Here is a 19168-nt window from a genome sequence, read left to right as displayed (position 1 = left end):
CTGCAGGTCTCCTCTTTGCTATTACTTCATACACATCATTTTAGTTAACACTTAACATTGAATCAAAGCCCACAGAATTTAAAAGCATAAACTACTGTGCACTATCCATAGGTATCCACTTTGAAAAAGTGGAAATCAAACAGAACCATAAATAATTTGAGAAATATTTTCCAAGACGAAGCAATTTGTTAAATTTAGAGAGGAATGTTAATTTAGATGTTAAATTTAGAGAGAAATCATCAAATATCATAGGTCAGTGTGAAACACCAAATAGAGACAGTATCTTAGAGGCATCTTTAAATATCTAATCCTGGCAAGGGTCAACACAATGGAGAGGATACAGTTACCTGCTACTGCATGCAGAGGAATAATAAATCCACTTTCACCCACCAGTTATCAGCTACGTTGCTGTACTTCAGCCTTTCGGAGCACGTGGTAGTTCAGACCCCCCAGAAGCTGCACCCAAAGCTCTCTCAAACCACATGCAATTCCACAAGGGGCTGGAGCATCACTTCCACAGATTTAATGTACTCATTAGGGAAACACAGGCGGGATCACCCGGTGATGCCTTTCACAAGAAACCACAGCAGAAAGGTGCTGTGTTTCACAGCTGGAGCAACTCTGGGGATTTAGTGCAGGTGTGACCATCCTCCTTCAGCAGAGGCAACTCTGATTCCATGGGATGCATCACTTTAAACCCAGTGAGAGAGGACCAAATGGCTACACATTCCCTACCACTGCTCCCAGGATTGCCCAGCAACAGTCCCAAACCTGCCAGGACCTAAATCCAACCTGGGAAGGTCACTTGGCAACTCACAAAGCATGCTGGCACTACTGGAGTGCAGAACCTTCTCTGTAACAGTACAAAGTGCATTTTCACTGCTAAAATAAGTGCTATTTTTGTCCCCTGCCAAAGCAATCCCTGGGATCAAAGACTGCTGGTCCAGTAAATTTGTGACATCCAAGGTCTCTGTTTTCACGCTTAATAAATACCACTGTCAAAGCCCTAGCTGAGAGGCTACTGGGGTAGGTCAGGGAAACCCAGCAAACTGCATTTTGGCAGTATTCCAGCCACGCAAAACTACCAAGAGTGTGGTTGTTACTGATATTTCCATGTATGTGCCTGCCCCAGCACCTTATCTTTGCTGCAGGCTGCTGGTCAGCACCGTGCTGGCAAGGCAGGAGGAAGGAGGAACCATCACAACAGCAGTCTGCAGGGAAGCAGAGCTATTTCCTACACATGCCTACTACCACACACTGGCATTTTCCAAATTCAGTTTCTTTGTCCTGAGCAGAAACATCGGCAGCAGCTTCTGAGTGAGCACTTGGCAACTTTACGCTGGGAGCCATAATTCTCACCTACCTTCTACACCACAAACCCACTCGCTTTGAGAAGCTGACAACCAACACTTTCACCCATCTTGCAGCCAAGATTTAAAAAAACAACTTGCTTGACACTGCATCTCTCAGCTGGGTGTCCAACTTGACATGCACATGTAAGACAACCAGCCTAGAGAAAGATGTGTTTCTTAAAAAGCAAGTGCTTTGCAAACCCTGCTTTGGGTTGTCCAACAAATGGAATGTCTTTGCCAGCACCAAGATACTTCAGTTAATTAGGCAGCACTCCCTTCAGCACTAACATTGTTATTAATGCAGGCTTCTAAGATAACAAATATAGCTGATCAGTTAAAAATGAAAGTGTACTGCCTGCCCACTCACACATCCCAGTGAAACCTCCTCCTACAGCCAATGCAGGCCCCTCTCTTTAAACAAATCACACTCATAGGAGGAAGAAAAATGTTTCCTCTAACAGCTGATCACTTTACTGTGAAAGCATCCAAGTACAAGGAACCACTCCCAGGCTGTCCTGCAGGCACTGCAGGTCTGGACACCACTGATCCCCCCACAGCACCCCAGGTTTTTGTGCTGCAGCCACCTCGTACGTGTGAGGAACGGGATTGTTTCTTGACAGCCCCAAGGAAAGCACAGGATTTTAATTTAGTCCACAACAGGGCAACTGGAAACTAGAAAAAAAATGGCTCTGTGCAGAAAGGGTCATTATCAATTAAAGGAGAGAACAAAAGGAGGAACTTCAGTAACACCTGTGACACACCACCTTCACAGAGAACCTAAACCCTGCCCTAAAGCCAGGGAACCCCAGTCCTTAGGGCAGAGCAACTACTGCAGAAGCTGCTGTTCTACTTCACAGACAGAGGTTTAGTCTGCCATTGACATCTGAGCCACTGCAAACATGCCATTCCTTTCCACAGGTAACCAGCATCACTGCTCCACCTTCCCTCCCGTGGACAGACCTGCACAGCTCCCAGTCCCCGCAGACCTGAAGGCCTGTCCATGGGTGTTAGAGAGTGTCCTGGCCCAGGAAACACGACATTGGCCTAAAGAGTTACGGGATTTCCTCACTTTTGGGCTCCAACCTGCAACGTGGCCATGCTTTGATACTTCAGCTCTGGTTGTTCTGCACTCCCACCCTGGGTCTCTGTCCCACCCACCACAGGACCCTCAACAGGCAATCTCTCCAGGCCAAAAGAGTTACAGAAAATAGTTTCTAAACAACCACAAACAGTCACAATCTTCATCTGCTGAGAAATCACTTCTTCTGTCTCTCATGACACTTAAAAGGCCTCATGCAGGAACATGTGAGTGGAGAAAGAAAGGTCTTCTTCAGAAAATTCCTCAGCACAAGCACCACGAGGAAATGTCTTTCTCTGCCTTTCCCCACCACTGGGCTTATGAACAACTTCCTCTGGGATTTTGATTACATAGTTTACTGTTCCAACTACAGCTTTGAAGTAAAGAATATGTCTTAATATTCTTCTACTCAATCACCAAAGCACTGAAGCAGAGATCCTGCATTTGAAGAAACACATCAAGGCTTCAGACACAGTAACTCCAATTTCCCCAGTCCTTTTGTTTTCTGTAAATTTTAGGACATTAAAAACCTCAGGGGGACTGTGGGCTCCCTGTCTCCAGCAAGCATCAGGTGGGTGACAGCAACACTTGGCACAAGTTTGGTGCCAGTAGGGCAGGTGGTGCTGCTGGCCATGGCACAGGGAGGGACAGGGGACAGCACAGCTTCCAGAAACAGGACACCAGCCTGCTCCAAGTGCTCCAGTGAGCTGGCCTGACAGTTGTTGAACAGAAGAAAGTGAATTATTCTGATCCTGGAACATTTTAAAGCACCTGTATCCCCAAAGCACCTGACACAAACCTTTAAATCTTTGTTCCTTTGTTAACTGAAAGGGAAAAAAAACACTTATGAAACACAATCCAGAACGAATCTGCAGAGTCGATGAACTCAGCATAACATAATCTATGCTTGTAATATTGAAGAGGGTGAAATCAGTTCCCCTTCATTCATGTAAAACATGGCCAACTAACAATTCACATGATGTGGTGACTACTCACCCTTGGTATGAAGAACACGGCTCATCTATTTGCATCTTCATTATTTAGGCAGAATTAAACTACTCACTAAAACCAAGGGGAAAAACAAAGCACTTAAACATTCCTACAACGTATATAAAAAGCTGGATCATCATCATTCAGGAAAGTGTCTGGGTTTACAGAGCTTTATCTCCAAGGTGTCCTGTGATGAGCCTTCTTTTTGCTCCTGAAAGGATGAGATCAGGCCACCACTAAGATGGAGTGACCCTCATGAGGCAGTAAACTCATGTCCTCAAGATTAAGTATTTCAATCCCACTGAACACCCTGTGCATTATTATGGAGCACTGAGTTTTATGGAAATGTGAAACCCACCTCCCAGGGTCCTTTAAGGCAGGTAAGTAAACATGTTCCTTATTGAAAATACAGTGTTGCTGGACATTCAAGTTCTCCTGTATCTGTGCTCCAGCAAAGCAGAGGAATAAATTTCCAGTGAAATCTTTCATAGATCTTAGCAGAATACTATAAATCCATTTCAAAACACTTCCCTCATCTGGATGATGTTCCACCCTCATCTGGATGATGTTCCACCATCTCCAGGCAATTAAATCAAGCTCTTCATAGTGCAGAGACAGCTCAAACTTCACTGGCATTTGAATCCATCTGTCAAGTTGTTGCTGATCACATGAAGCCCTGTGAGACAGGACCAAGGACTCCCAAGGCACTCCTCCCTTCCCTCCAAGCTTGGCAGACAGACACACAGGGACTGGAGCTATATCCCAGTTACTGCCAGACACAGATCATCACAAGTAATCACCATCCACATCCATTTGCCCAAGGGAAACCCCACCCAAGTGTTCACTGATATTCCTACAGAAGACCCCACACACTGCAATCCCAACAAACTGGGAACTACACCTAATGCATATTTCCTGACCTTTGGAATCCAGGCATGGAGGCAGCCTTGGGCAATTCCTGACACAGGGCCTCTGTGTGGCTGCTTACAAAGAGCTGGGTCATTATTGAGCCATAAAGATTTTCATCATCCCAACAGCAACAGCAAAGCCAGGGACAGCCTCAGCCCGACCCACTGAGCACATCCAGAGGGTCCCACGATGTATTTCCCACGAGGGAAACCAGACAGTACAACAGGTTGGGTCACCTCAAATGCACTTCTGCACATCCACAGCACGCTGGCATACCTGGAAACACCTGCAATGCTTCAAATTTGGTCCTAATGTGAAGGACTGTTGATTGCCTTCCATGAGCTTTGCTTTCTGACTTAAGAAAGACAATTATGCAATATTCTGAAACACCAAATGCAGCCTAAATACCAGCACCAGTAGCTGTTTCCTCAGTCTGCTGTGGCAGGAAGGACACAGCCCCAAAAGGAATTGCTCTTCATGTCACAACACACTACCTGCCTGCAAAATTCACCTAAAGGGATTTAACTGGTGACCCCTAAGCAAATATGTCTAAGGAACACCCAGATACAGAATGTTACTGTTCTCAGGATTCAATTTCTGCACAGTACTAGTACACAGTCTGAACTAGAGAACAGGCAAACCAAAATAACAACAACTTCACTTTTAAAGCCTTGTTTCTAAAACAAGATCGCAGAAAACCCAATCAGTTTTCACATGTGGTATTCATGCCTTAAACAGTAAGAATTCAGGGGAAAAAAATCACTTAGGATTGTTGCTGGATCCGACTGAGGGACCAGAAGTGCTCCTGCAGTGTGCCCAGGCCACCACAGCTCCTCCCCAGCAGCAGCATGATGCTGTGTCTGCTGTTCCCATATCCTGACTGCACTGTATTTCCTGCCCAGAGAAAGGTAATCAATACACTCTTTGGGATCACACACACCAAACAGGGCAACCTTGCTTCCCTGACATTCACCCAGCTGAGCCCCAGGGGCTGCAAACAGACCAAAAGCAGCTTGTTTCACACACTTTTGAACACTGGCTGAAGAAAGCACCTTCACTATTCAGTGGGCTGGGCTCCTGACACCACCAATTGATTCTGCCCAAGACTTTCTCCTCCCACCTCATTGTTGGCTTCCTGGTAATACTTTCAATGTCAGTGAGCTGCTACCCTGATCCTACTGAGCCAGTTTGCAAGGAGAAGTAGATGTAACAATCATTACCAACTACTTAACTACAGGGGTTTGTTTTTGCAGAAGTGTAGCTGGAACAGAAGACACCACGTACTTCAACTCTTGAAAAGTTTGCATCCTCTGAGCTTCTTCTGTTCATCAGCACCCTGAACCGTGGTGGTGAGAGGGGGGACACGTTTCATCCTTCAGGAAATTCAATTTCTCATTTCTCAGAACGAATCCACAGACACGCTGTCCAATCTTTAAAAGATCCGTTCTGAGCCTTAGAGTTAAGCTGTATCCTGATCCCTAAAACAGACCTCCTGTGACAGTTCAACCCAGAACCCAAACTTCCAGATGAACTTACACCTTAGTGCCCTACTCAAGATTTTGCTTGAACAGCAAAACCAGTTAAGGCAGCACCTGGAACTACAGTATTATGGACATAAGAGATGGGTGTTTCCAAGCACCCGGACTGTTCCCATTGCCAGGCTTACAGATTCATAATTTCACCCAGAGAGACTCATTTTCAAAAAAACTGGGTATCCAGCACTTCTGCTGGCACGTAAATAATCTTGCCTCCTTCAGCATCTCCAGTCTGACTCTCACAATTTGAACCTGTACACTCCTGAGCAGGACCTGAGAAATCCCATAAAGCTTCATCTCTATTAAAAAGAAAGAACAAACTAATAACCCAACAGCTCAAAAAACAGGTAAAAGCTGTAATAAAGAGTCCATTATGCTACTGATTGTTATTAATGTCTGTCATGCTCCTGACAGAAGCTAAACCTTCACAGCCAAGTGACAAATCCCCTGGAAACAGGGTTCCATCAGTGGTGAGGGATGGAAAGCCTGACAGGCCATTAGTGACATCAGCATGAACAAGGTTCTAAGGAACAACCAAAACAGAATTTCAAATGAACCACCATAAAAAAGGTGTTTACCCTGGAGGGCTGCAGCCCTAGAGCTGACCCCAGACTGCCATTCCCCACGATCTGATCCTACCTGGGCTCTCTGAAATACCCTGTACTTGACTGCAGGAGTGACAGGATGGGATCCCAGGGCACAGAGCCCCCGTGCCTTGCTGGGACAGAAAGCAAGACAGATCCCTCACCCCACTGCTCCTGCACACAGGGCAGGTGGACAAGCACAGACACATTCCCACCCCATGGCCAAACCCACTGGGTCCCAGAATCTGCTCCTCCTGTGGTTTCTCCTACACCACCCCATCCAAGCACTCAGCTACACATCAAATGTCTACGTGCATCCTTGATCTCACAAATCTCTCCCAGACAGTTTTCTCTGCCAGGCAAAAAAAAAAATAAAATCATCTTTCTCCCGCACAAATCTGAGGTTCAACACCCAGGGTGAGCTGGGTAAATCACTTTGACTTCAAAGTACCTACTTTAAATCTGATTTCAATAATCTGTTCTGATCTTGCTTTGCATTTGTACTTTCCAGAACTTTTCCTGAAAAGAAATACAAGAGTCTTCCTGGCTGGAACATTGTGATTTTTTTTTAGCCTAGTAGGAAGCTACTCTATAAACACTGTTTTATTTTACTGTTTATAAGTTACTTAGATTGGTATCTGTTTTTTCCTCTTCAGTATTTGACTATTCATTTTTTTGTGAACATTTCATGTTCATTAGTTGCAAAACACTTTATAAACAGGGCAAAACAACTGCTACAAATATTAAGGTACAAGTAATAAAAACTGTATTTTTAACTGAAATAAAATTGTTATAAATTAAATTACCTCATTCCAGAGGACATTATCCATAGCTGGTGAATTTGGTTGTATATGTCCCTCAAGTTTTTGTTAGGAAGATGTGATTTTCATACCTTCTTGTTATCCATATATCAAAAGAAAACAAAGCTTCCCTGCTTTTGTGGCTTCTAACCTTTGACTGCATAACTCCCTGAACTAGCTCCAGGAAGAACCATGAATGAAGAATATTTTGTGTCTGCAAGAAAGTGACTCCTGTCAAACCAGTTCTGTGCTGCAGCAAGTTCTCTGCAGGCACCTCCACCTACTCTGTGGCTACACTTTCTTCAAAGTTACAGAAGCAAATAGATCCTTCTTGAATATTATGATTTAATTAAGAGTTACCACACCACGGTACAAGTTAAGGCCCGAATGTCGTACTTTCAAATCCAAATTATTAATTCTTCTTTTTAATTCTTCATTTTAACCTCTTTTGCTTTCCAAAAACTTCTTCCACCGTTCATCCTTCTACCCACGTTTTCCCATGTCATGTTTCCATCATGTTTTCCCCACACTCAGAGGCACGAGCACTTACTGTGGGCCACCTCACCCTCCCTTCTCCCAGGAAGGCTGGAGAATTCCTTCCAGGAGTTATTCATCAAGGTAGTGCGGCCCATGAATCATCCCACACATGACAAGCCCCGAGGTTTGTGCACTGCTGCACAAACAGTCCAGGAGGATGAACATTCCCCCTCCTGCTGCCCCCACGCCAAGCACTCCCTCCTCCACCCCCCTGTCCTCAGGAGTCCCAGAAAACCAAACAGAGGGAACACTTCATGACTGATGAGAGCATTGGGCCTCTCCACGGGCACCTGGGACAGGTTCCCACTACACACCTCAGTGCCTGGCAGCACCAGCTTTCAGCTGCTTTAAGGGCAGCCAGATCCTGCTTTTCAGGATCCCTATTATTTCTTCATCCTTTGCCTGGCTACACATCTCCATTACTGAGCAGCCACAGCTCAAGCAATTGTTCAGATCCACCTATTCCATTTCCTTACTCATTTCCAGCTCCGGTATGAACACAGTCACACCTCCCCCCAGACACACTCTGCTGCACTAAAAGCAGGGCAATTTGTCACTGGAGGACAGAGGGACACAAGAAAATTAAGCATCTGACAACATTACACAGTAGTCTCAGGAGCAGCCAAAAATAAAATCCTCCCGGTTCAGGGCTTTGGCCAAAAGGTAACTTCAGAGCCTTACACAGAGCCTGGCCGAGGAGACACAGCCCCTCCCCGAGGGGAAATGTTTTGCCAGAGAAATGTTGTAACCAACAGCATTTCACAGGGAGCACTCAGTGCACAACCCCAGGGCAGTGCTCTGTCCAGCTGGTGACACCAACACCCAGCAGATGCTGAGACACATCACCCCTCCCAGCCTGCTGAGGAGTCACACCAGGCTGATTTTGAAGCACAATGTCAGACTGGCTGCATTTCCTACATGATACAAACAGGACATTACAGAAAATCCCACGCAAGGGGATTTACATTTCTGGACAAGGCCTGTCCAAATGCTTACGTGCTTTTCCTGAAACAAAGCAATTCCTCTCACCCAAACCCAGTGTCAGCAAAAACAGCAATGTCTTTCTTCAATGGGGCTTAAAGGAAACACACAGAAGGAGAGTGAGTCTCATTTTATCCTTGAGGGGTTAACAGCACTCAGGGAAAAGCCACCATGGGAGTCTTTGACAGCTGATTTGAAGGCAATTCGGAAAAAACTCACAACAGGTTTCACCTGCAACAGCATTCCCTAGTGCAGAGCAGACATGCATTAATTTAAGCCACAGAATTACACCTGATAACCTTCTGTTCATGTACAGCTCCTGCTGAGCGCCACTCCAAAAGCTCAGTGTTTCCCTCAGAGAGGTATTTAAACTCTTTACTAGCCCAGTAATAAATCACAGTGCAGGGGAAAGAGCTCTCATTGCCTGGGAGTGGCAGTACTGGAGACCAGGGAACACGCAGCACACCAGAGAATGCACATTTCCCCACGGGGACAGACACACAGGGACAGACACACAGGGACAGACACACAGCCACATCCCCACAGCCAGGACCAGCCCCTCAGTGCCACAACCGAGGCAGTTCTCCTGAGGCTTTCAGGACTTCACCTGGCAGAAGAGAGGTACAGCACTGTCCTATTCCTTGTGTGACCATCCCAAAGTTACACAGCAGGACTCCTCACCGTGGGCTGTTACGGATGTGTGTTGAAACACAAGCAGAGAGGGAGTATTTGTATGGTCTTACCAGCCATCCCAGTTTTTGCCTTTTCCAATTTCAACAAAAGAAAGTGATGGTAGTTTTCCTGCTCCTGGGAATCTTTGCTTCCATCCAGACGTGATATGGCCAAACATGCCCAACAACAGCTTTCCAATGAATGCAATCTCACAGGTATTTAGACTTTGTGGGCTTTCCCCCCTGTTTTGTTTACAGTTTCTTTACCACAACACTTTATTTCTCCCTGTAATGTTTTGACACTACACTAAAGCAGTTCCAATTCCATTAGAAAAAAGCAGAAAGAATCAAGAATCATCTCTCTTTGTCCACAGAAGCTTTGGCTCTGTGGCAAAGCAAAAGGAAAGAATAGAGAGCCCATTCCTCCCCAGGGAGACCGCAGCAAGCACTGGCAGATAACAGTGCATAGAGGTCAGGCAGAGAACCAGAGATTCCCCATGCCAATCCACATCCCACAGCCAGTAAAACCTCAATAAAAACTTCTTCTGAGCTTTTAACAAAGACACAGAAACAGAGGAGACTTTTAGGGCCTTATAAATGAGCTGAGGAGGGAGAAGCCATTAATAAAGGCCCCATGGAAGAAACAAGAGAAGTGCTGCACATCACTGTTCATCATTTCAAGCCCTGCCCATGCAAGGACTTCTGGGCATCCACCCCTTTAGAGCATAGGTCCAGTTCTAGGTATACAATAGTTTTGAATAATGTAGACAGAAGTTCTGGATGTGAGGAATGATTTCTATGATCTCTATTGCTGCACATAAAAAAGAATAATTTCTATCCATTACCCTGGCCAAAAGAGTTTCCTGATGCAAAGTGTTTTGGTTCAGGAGTTGGTGTACCAAAAGTGGGCTGAATTTCAACCTCAAACTTCTAATTTACAGAGCACAAGCTTTGTCAAAAGCCAAATAAAGCCACGCCACGTGACATGTACATCGAGAAATGTACATGGACCAGATGTAAATAAACAAGGCGGTAAATAAATAAAACCTCCGCGGTTTACAAAACGAACTGACCAGCAAGAGCCACAACGTTCTGTGCTTACTAGACCACGGCAAGCGGCGTGAAGTCATTTACTCAGAGGAGGGAGGCGTCAGGCTCAGAATCTCCAGAGAGCGCCTGAGCGCCGTGCAAGGGAGAGCCCCGGCGAGAGGCACCGGGAATCGCTCTGCCTGCATCCCAAAACAGGCGATGCGCAGCCTACACCGAACCCCCACCACAGGGGCTGCTGCGCGCCGTGCCCCCTGACCGTATTTCTCCAAGGGCATGTCAGACAATGGAGCCGGGAGGGAGCCCGGGAGGCTCCCGGGGCTCGGGGGGGCAGCGGGTCCCCGCCCGCGCCCCGGTACCCAACAGGTACCGCCGCCGGCACCCCGGGCCGCGCCGTGCCCCGGGGCTCCTCCCGGCCCCGCCGTGCCCCGGGGGCTCCTCCCGGCCCCGCCCGACTCACCGAGGCCGCTGATGTCGTGGCGGAGCCCGGCGCGGCTCCGCTCCTCCGCTATCGCCCGCAGCATGTGCCGCAGGGAGCGGTCGGGCTCGCCGTCCGCCTCCCCGTCCCTCCGGGCGCAGGCCATGCCGCCGCCGATGAGCTCATGGCAGGCCGCCCGCCGAGGCGGCTCCCGCCCGCCCGGCACGGCCCCGGCCGGCAGCGCGCCCGGACCCGCCGCCAGCGCCGCTCCGGAGGGAATGCTCCGGAGGGAATGCCCCGGGAGCCGCCGCCCGAGCGCCGGGACAGCGCGACCGCTCCGCCGGGCTGCCCGCCGCTCCCCCGCTTCCTGCAACAGCGGCCGCGGGAGCGAACGGCGCCGGGAATCGCCCGGGCACGCCCAGGAGGCGGGTCTGCACCCGCCGTCATCCCGGGACAGCCCATCCCGCATCCCTGACATCACCCGTCATCCCGGGATAACACATCCTGCATCCCTGACATCACCCGTCATCCCGGGACAGCCCATCCCGCATCCCTGACATCACCCGTCATCCCGGGATAACACATCCTGCATCCCTGACATCACCCGTCATCCCGGGACAGCCCATCCCGCATCCCTGACATCACCCGTCATCCCGGGACAGCCCATCCCGCATCCCTGACATCACCCGTCATCCCGGGACAGCCCACCCCGCATCCCTGACATCACCCGTCATCCCGGGACAGCCCATCCCGCATCCCTGACATCACCCGTCATCCCGGGACAGCCCACCCCGCATCCCTGACATCACCCGTCATCCCGGGACGGCCCACCCTGCATCCCTGACATCACCTGTCATCCCGGGACAGCCCACCCTGCATCCCTGACATCAACCATCCCGGACAACCCGTCCAGCTCAGAAATGAAGGATTTTCTAAGCCACAGTTGGACAGCAATACAACCACCTGCTCAGTTCTCCTGCAGACAATTGGCTCAACACTCCCTGTTTATAGGATTGCCTTGTGCTCTCCTGTAATAAACACTGTGAGGTGAGGCAGCCTCTTCTCTCTGAAGCCCCATTTGAAACTTAGCAGGCCTTGCAGGTGGTGGGAAGGAGCAAAGGGGACAGAGAACTTGAGACTTGTCATCCTTTGAGAGCTGGGCTTTTTGCTATGGCTTAATAAGAAGGAAAAGTTTTCAAATACTGCATGGCCATTATCCAACATTTACCCCATATTTCCAATTTCAGTTTCATGTCAACTTCTGACACCGATAAACTAACAATCACCCATAAACTAATAATCAGACACTCATTTCCCATAACATGGGTACAGACAAGAGTATTTTCTGTGGAAGGCCCCTATGCTGATTTTGACACAGGAGACAGATTTGAAGTCAACACAGCGTTTTGCTAGTAAAATATCTAGTATTTTCCACAAAGCAATGGAAAATGGGGTCATACAATCTCAGGACTGAAGCACCTCTTCCATTGTTAAAACTGATAGTTCTCTTTTTCAGAGAAAATGGAGCTTTGCAGTCACCCACTGGCCCTATAAATGCATTCTTGAGAGTTATTTATGCCAGGGGGTAATGAAAAGTTATTCCTGCCCTTACTCAGCCCCCAGCCCTGCCTTCAGCTTTCTCTGGCTTCTACCAAAACACAAAGAGAAGCTCCTCAGCTGTTTTCTTTCCTGTAGGCTCCCCTAGCCGGATAGTCTGCCTAGCAGATCACAGCTCTTGATCAGAAAACAGGGAGATGAAGTTTGCCTTCTTAAAGGGGCTATTGATTAAGCACCCTCAGGATCAGTTAGAAACCTGGAACACTAATTGATTTTGGTTATTAAAGATCCCATGGCACATTTTAGAACAACAAACCACTCTGTCCAGCCAAGCTCTTGCTGGGGAGGGGGCTTTGTATTTGATCTTTGCATATTGCTCCTAAAGCTCTTCTTCATGGGTGCTTAGAACCATGCTGTCACTATAACCATCTGGCTTTATGTTGTGAGGTGTGTCTTCTGCACTAGGCAATAGCAGCCAGCTTTGCTACACAAAAGCCAAGCAAGTTATTTATACATGGCTGTATTTTCCTTCCTGTATTTACTTTAGCAGCAGCTAATAGTGAAAGCCCGCAGTGCCTGCTAATAGGACCACACGGAGTGTGAATATCTAGCAGTGAAAATGAGTTCTCAAGTTAGCAGATATGGGCTCATTGAATGTGTGTCCATGTCTGTCTGATGGATGAGTCCTATGCTACACCTGCCTGACAGTCCTGCCCCTGCCAAAGCTGGGTGGCTACTGAGGGCTTGTCAGAGACCAGTGCTACTTGTGTGCCCTGAGCTCTGTATGTGCACAAACTTCTGCAGGAACACACTTTGTAATTCTGAGGCTTTGCAAGTTCTATCCAACCCATTACAAGCACACAAGGTAGCCTCTTCTATTTCATGTCTTTCCTTACTGATAATAAGAAATTAAGATTAATAACAGCTATATGTGGCAAATGAATGTTATATCTAGCTTAAAGACACAGGGCATGAAATGAAGTTTTGTGCTGAAGAGATTAAGCAAATTAAAGATTCTAATCCTATTTTAGTCTTAAATTGGGGTATTGCCATCTTCAGCAGCCTGCTGTGTTCTGCTGAAGGCATATCTATGAGTCAGTGGGCCATCCAGGCAGTTTATATGCAAAAATTAATTCTGCAATCTTTCCTTAATTGCCTCCCTAACTACATCAAGGCGTTCTGACTTAGGACATGGCAGTTTTGGGCCCCCCCTTTATAAACTGTGTTAAATTGGCCGGCTTGAAAGATAATTCAAAATTACTTCTGGAACTTCCTAGTGTTCAGCACAGGCCTAATTTTGCTCCCAGGATTAAACATACAATTAAAATTACTGGAAATTCTATCTTCAGTATGTTACAAGATTTTTTTTTTCAGCTAAAATGATCCTTTGCAGTCACACCTCTGAATGCACAGCAGAATCCTTCAGGTCGTGCAGTTCTGAAGTCAGAGGTGTTCTGCCTGTTTAGCTTTCTTTTGCCCTTCCCCCTTTTCTTGCCCCACCCTGGTCACTGCTATCCCTGCCTCCATCAGTTAACTGCCATGGAATATGCTCAGAGGAGCAAATTAAATCCCAAAACACAGATAAAACAGAAACTGTTTCTTCAGAGAAGCGATCAAATCACGCACAGTTTGTAAAGAATGCAGTGATTAAGTCCTTAATTCTTTTTGGGAAAAGATGCGTGACAACTTTCTAAAAATAAACTGATTTTTCAGCAGTAATTTCTAAATAATTCTGTGAGAATTTGGAAATGAGGTTTTTAATTCCTGAATTAGCGTGTACCTTCTGGGCCAAAATCCAATTTGAGTATGAGTAACAACTGTATGAATGCAAGTGGTAATGACGGAATCTTTAATTTTTTTAGAAATATCTAACTGAAAGGGTGTTTGAAAAGCTCACAATTTGGGTAAAAGAGTAATTTTATTTAACTGGTTTTAATGCTACGTTAATTATATTCTATTGTATAATTGTGTTAGTATTTCAGTATTAATTTTCATGAACATCGGTTAATATTCTTAATAACGGGAAAATCAGAAAGAATCTGTGAGCAGAGAGCAAAAGAAATTTCACTTCCCAGAAGATCTGAAGGCCCAAGGTACTACTAATGTTTAGATGAAAGTACTTGAAACGTTGCCTTTTCCTCTGGAGTCTAAACACAGTTATCTCGTTTGGTCAGAGCTGGGGGGAAAGGAGCCCTGCGAAACAGGGATGTTATTTTGAAGCTGGTTCTGCAGCTGTTACAGTGTGTTGGTGCTGGTTTGGAGCATGAGTCACCACCACATTTTTCTGCACGCTGAAGCAAGGTGAGGTAACCAGCCCTTCTGCACACTGAGCTATTGAGCCCACTCGGTTGTCTCCATGAGATCTTCCTTTCCCACCAGTGGTGAACTGAGAAAATGCAATTAGCTGGGCTAGCTTCAGCTGTGAAAATGGTCTCATCTGTTTAGGGGCTTGTAAAGCATTTATTAGGGCCCAGAGGGGTTATTACTCCTTTCAATAAATGTTTTCATAAATCGTGGGACCTGCTCTTCTTGCAAAAAAAGTGATAGAAATTATACCTCTATGTATTAAACAGGTACCCATCTAGTGAGTTCACAACAATTCATGGTCACTTCAAATAGTCCTAATTTTGGGCAACCAGCTGAATTACAAACAATTAACTCCTGAGTTTCAGACTTAGGCACTAAGTCCGTAAGGTGTGAAAGACCAGTGGTTTTATCCTGGCCTCAGTGGCACAAGCTGCCTGTCAGTCTGACTGGCTTATTCTGAGCCGGAAAGATAACTTTTAGGCTAGGTTGCTCTTATAGAACTTCATATTTTTTTCCCAGCAGAATAGTCAAGTCAGTCTTTATGAAGATCACCTGTGTACAGAGAAACGAATCTGGAGAGTAGTAGGAGTGTTTCAGCACAGACCCTAATTAATTACACAGGTGTAATTAGTGACAGCAAAGGGCAACAGCTTTATGTCAGAGCTGGAACAGTGGACTGGGAGGAGAAAGTGTAAGGACTCTTGCATCTTAGTCCCTGATACACCACGTGTCAGCACAAATCACAATAGCAGGGGTGTTCAGTGACACTCATCTTTTTGGAGCTCTGGCTTCCCCATCCATGTAAATGTGATGTCACTCTTGGAATACTTCCTTGACTGGAAGTATTGGCTGGCCCTTGGAATTTCTCAGCAGAAGCAGGACATTGAGAGAAAGAAAACGCTTTCAAAAAATAATTCCAAGTTTAGCAGAAGCAAACAGTCAATGTTAAATGAACTAGGCTGGCATGACCTGTCCTCACCTGTCAGCTCTTCCCAGGCTATTGATATGAGCAGGTCTAAGCTAATCCCAGGATTTCCTATCAGCCTGGTATTTACAGCTGGGGCAATGCTAAGCTCAGATTCTCTGAGACAGCTTATCTTCAAGTGTATGCTGCACATGCAGCCAAACTTCTGGGGGGAGTTGGAGTGGAACTAGTGCTTTGGGGATATATCAAAATGTCTGGGTTTCAATATTTTCACGTTCCATTAATGTCCAGATTGTTCAAAAATACTATTCTAAATCATGAAACTTAGAGTACTACAATTGATGGTTGGCTTATCTTTGTTACCTTCCTTTGTCTACTGATGTTCCAGAGGAACCTATAAGACAGTGTGATTAAACATCAAGCTAACAACTTTGGTTTAATTTCTTTCTCTTTTCTGTGTCACTCCCTAGGTCTAGAATATGTAATGACTTGTCCAAGGGTTCACCAGTTCAAACTGTAGTGACATGAGTTTAGTTTTCCCTTTTCCTATAGCATGTTGGTAGTTCACACAAACCAGAAGTTGTTTGAAATACAGCAGAGCTTTCCATGGCTGGACGTGATGGTTTTAATTCTGAAGGGTGTACATGTGTTTTCCTACATTGTTTAGACACTGTCTCCTGTTAAAGGCAATTTATGTGTGTGTAAATCTTAACTGGGCTTGTAGCCTCCTTTAGCAGTGCCTAAAGAATCCCCCAAATGGTGCTTCAGAGGGACTGTGTGTTAGAAGTCAAAGCTTCTTTACTGTTTGTAGACAAGCTTACCCTGTAAGGCATTTGGGTCCTGGCAGGAGGAAAGAGTGAGATATTTGAAGGCATGAAGTGTCCAGTGCTCTTCCCTTTAGAGGCAGGTTGTTCCCTGGCCAGCTGCACACTCCCCTGCTTTCCCAGGGAATGCTGCTCACAGTGGTGCAGGCAGAGCCAGAGGAGATGGTTCACAGCAGCAGCAGAGTCTCAGGCCATCCACGGGTTCTGGGTGCCCCTCATGTTCTTCCTTAGCCAAATATTTTAGACTGTAAAAAGTGCTCCCCAGATCAGGTTAAAAGGTAGAGACATCTGTTAGATTTAGGGAGCTTATGTGTGCTTATCCCAGGCTGTGGGATTGCCTCTCCTGATGCAGTGCAATGGAAAAAGAGGCACTTCAGGAGGCGGGATGCCTCTTTCCAGCGAAGAAAGGCTTCCCTTAGCAAATTAAACATAAATAAGCTGAAGAACATCAATTTGAATTTCACAGATCTAATTGCTTATAGAACATTGAGGATTACTCGATGCCATGAATTTAAGCAGAAACTTTTCACTCTTGAAATGTGGATTTGATTGCTAAGGCCAAAAAAACGCTGTATTGCAAACATCCCTTCCTCCTCCACAGCTGTCTCTGCCAATGCACCCAAAGTGTGGTTGTCAGGAAAATCCTTTCTCCAGGCAGTGTTGCACATCAGGAGTGCCAAGTCATGCTGTAATGGCAGCTCTGAGCTGAAGGCTTTCCTGTGCATGCCAACTCTTACACCTAGTCCCAGCTGATTACAGAGACTGCTGAAGTTTGTGACCATCAGATGCCAAATTCACAGAATGATTTCCTGCCTCTCACTAGTTCTTTGTGGAAACATTAAGGGAGCAAAGTGATTTCCTGTCAGGAAGAGCTGATGTCCCTAAGCCCCAAGCCCCTGCAGAGTGCTGGTTTCACAGGCTGGATCTACGTGCCAGGCTCAATCAAGGAAATGGGAAGGCTTGGGAGGTAATTAGTGAGTGTTTCACTCCCTGTCCATGGATGCCTGGCTGGGTGTTAGTTCTGACAAGTGCTTCCATTTGGGAGTGTCATGGACAGCTGCCAGAGTTCCTCTTGAGTGCACTCCATGTGCAGGGCAAACACACCTGGAAGGCTTTGCAGGCAGAAAGGGACAACTCCACTTGTGAGGGCCATATTTCTTTGTTAGGCAGCAGGGTAATATTCTCAAATGCAACTAAAGGGAAAATGCCATGCATATATAGCTTTGGATGTTCCAGTATCCCACACAACATCCACAGGCACTAAATTATGCTGGATCTTATTATTATGCACGTAGAAAGGAAGAGAGTGCCTGTCCTGAGGAGATTAAACACACTAGTTATTGCTTATGCACAAAGCTTTAGAAATTACATGTCAGAAGTCTTTCAGAAGTCACACGTGGCAGCAGTCAAGATAAAGAAACTGTCATAACAAAAGCATCCCAGAGTGCCAGGTCTTTAACTGGGATGTCACCTGACATTTCATCCATAAAAATCTGCCTTCCACGTAGCTGGCTGCAAGCCTCAGCCTTTCTGTCAAACCTGGATGAATCCTGCAGCCCAGGAGGAGAAGGAACCCTGCTCACAGCTCAGGCTGATAACTCTCAAAATGTTTTTTTATCACATCTTTATGAGCAAACCAAAGACATAAGAAAAGTTTTGAAAGCAAGGAGACATATGACTTTGTTTTGAAACTCATCCTGGTGTAGAGGAGCCTGGGTCTGCTGCTCCAATGGTCCAGCACTGAGAGGGTTCCATGACACTGTGAGCTAATTGAAAGATTTGTTACTAACTTTATAAAAGGATTTGTTTCTAAACTAAATACAATAATTTTTAGTTATAAAGAGATTTTGGTTTAATACAGCTCTGAAAAATATTGGGTCATTGCTTAGACACAAGAACATTTCTGCACAAGAGCAAATATCCTGTGTGCAAAAATATGAAGTAATTTATGTTCTGTTCCTCAGTGGGGTGGAACAGTAGATCTGTTTTTCCTCAGTTTCTATGCTCTAATATACTCATGTATTTCATTATTATTCTCAAATAAATCAGAGAGATCCTAATAGCTGCCATTAGGTGAATCTGATGTGGAGATTACAGCAAACCTAATCAAAATAAATGGATATACTGAGGCAATACCAGAGAAGAACGTTTCCTTCCCCATGGTAGACAGCTGTGTGTAGTGGAAGCTCTGCTGAAGACAACATTGGGTGGATTGTAGAAAATATTAGACTACTTTATAACAGTCTGTAAAACAGCCACGAAAGTCAGCAGAGAGCTTGGGAACTATGCATAAGAGCACACAAAAACATGGAGAGACACATTTGATGTTCTTCCTGATCAAAGAAATGGTTAACTATTGGTTCCTTTCAGACTCTGAGATGAAATTTTGCGTATAAACAAAATTCCTTCAAAAAATACACATTTGTCATGACATCAGTATTTGAGCCACGTGGAAATAAACCTGCAGCTCTGGATTCTGGCTGTTTGGGAGATACTCATTTCCTGTGTGCTGAGAGACAGATGTATGATGGTTTGTGGTTTCTGAACAACTGAAAGAAGCTACAACACAATTTATCATCTCTGTGCATGTTTTTTCGTTAAGGAAGGCTGACAGAAAATAGCAACAAATAAAAATGGCTGCATTATTAATTCT

The 19168-nt window shown here is 45.8% G+C and overlaps 1 protein-coding gene across 4 annotated transcripts in view; it reads right to left on the bottom strand.

The window, feature by feature from the left end:
• KIAA0930 (KIAA0930 ortholog) overlaps nucleotides 1–11348 on the bottom strand; it is a 40711-nt gene extending 29363 nt beyond the window's left edge. For 2 of the 4 annotated variants that reach the window (XR_007900776.1, XM_051772599.1), the window contains exon 1: nucleotides 10945–11282. Coding sequence is in view for 3 of the 4 variants with exons in the window: in XM_051772599.1 (XP_051628559.1) it covers nucleotides 10945–11068 (124 nt within the window). In the remaining variant the exon portion in view is untranslated. Of the gene's footprint in view, nucleotides 1–10944 lie in introns of all 4 variants that reach the window. The other 2 variants (XM_051772601.1, XM_051772600.1) reach the window with 1 other exon arrangement.
• Nucleotides 11349–19168: the final 7820 nt, after the last annotated feature.

Source organism: Manacus candei, unplaced genomic scaffold (assembly GCF_025592945.1).
Source record: "Manacus candei isolate 608988 ecotype Guabito, Panama unplaced genomic scaffold, ASM2559294v1 h1tg000153l, whole genome shotgun sequence".
Lineage (NCBI taxonomy): Eukaryota > Metazoa > Chordata > Aves > Passeriformes > Pipridae > Manacus > Manacus candei.
The sequence above is the reverse complement of the archived record's forward strand: the minus strand, read 5'-3'. Positions and strand labels throughout refer to the sequence as shown.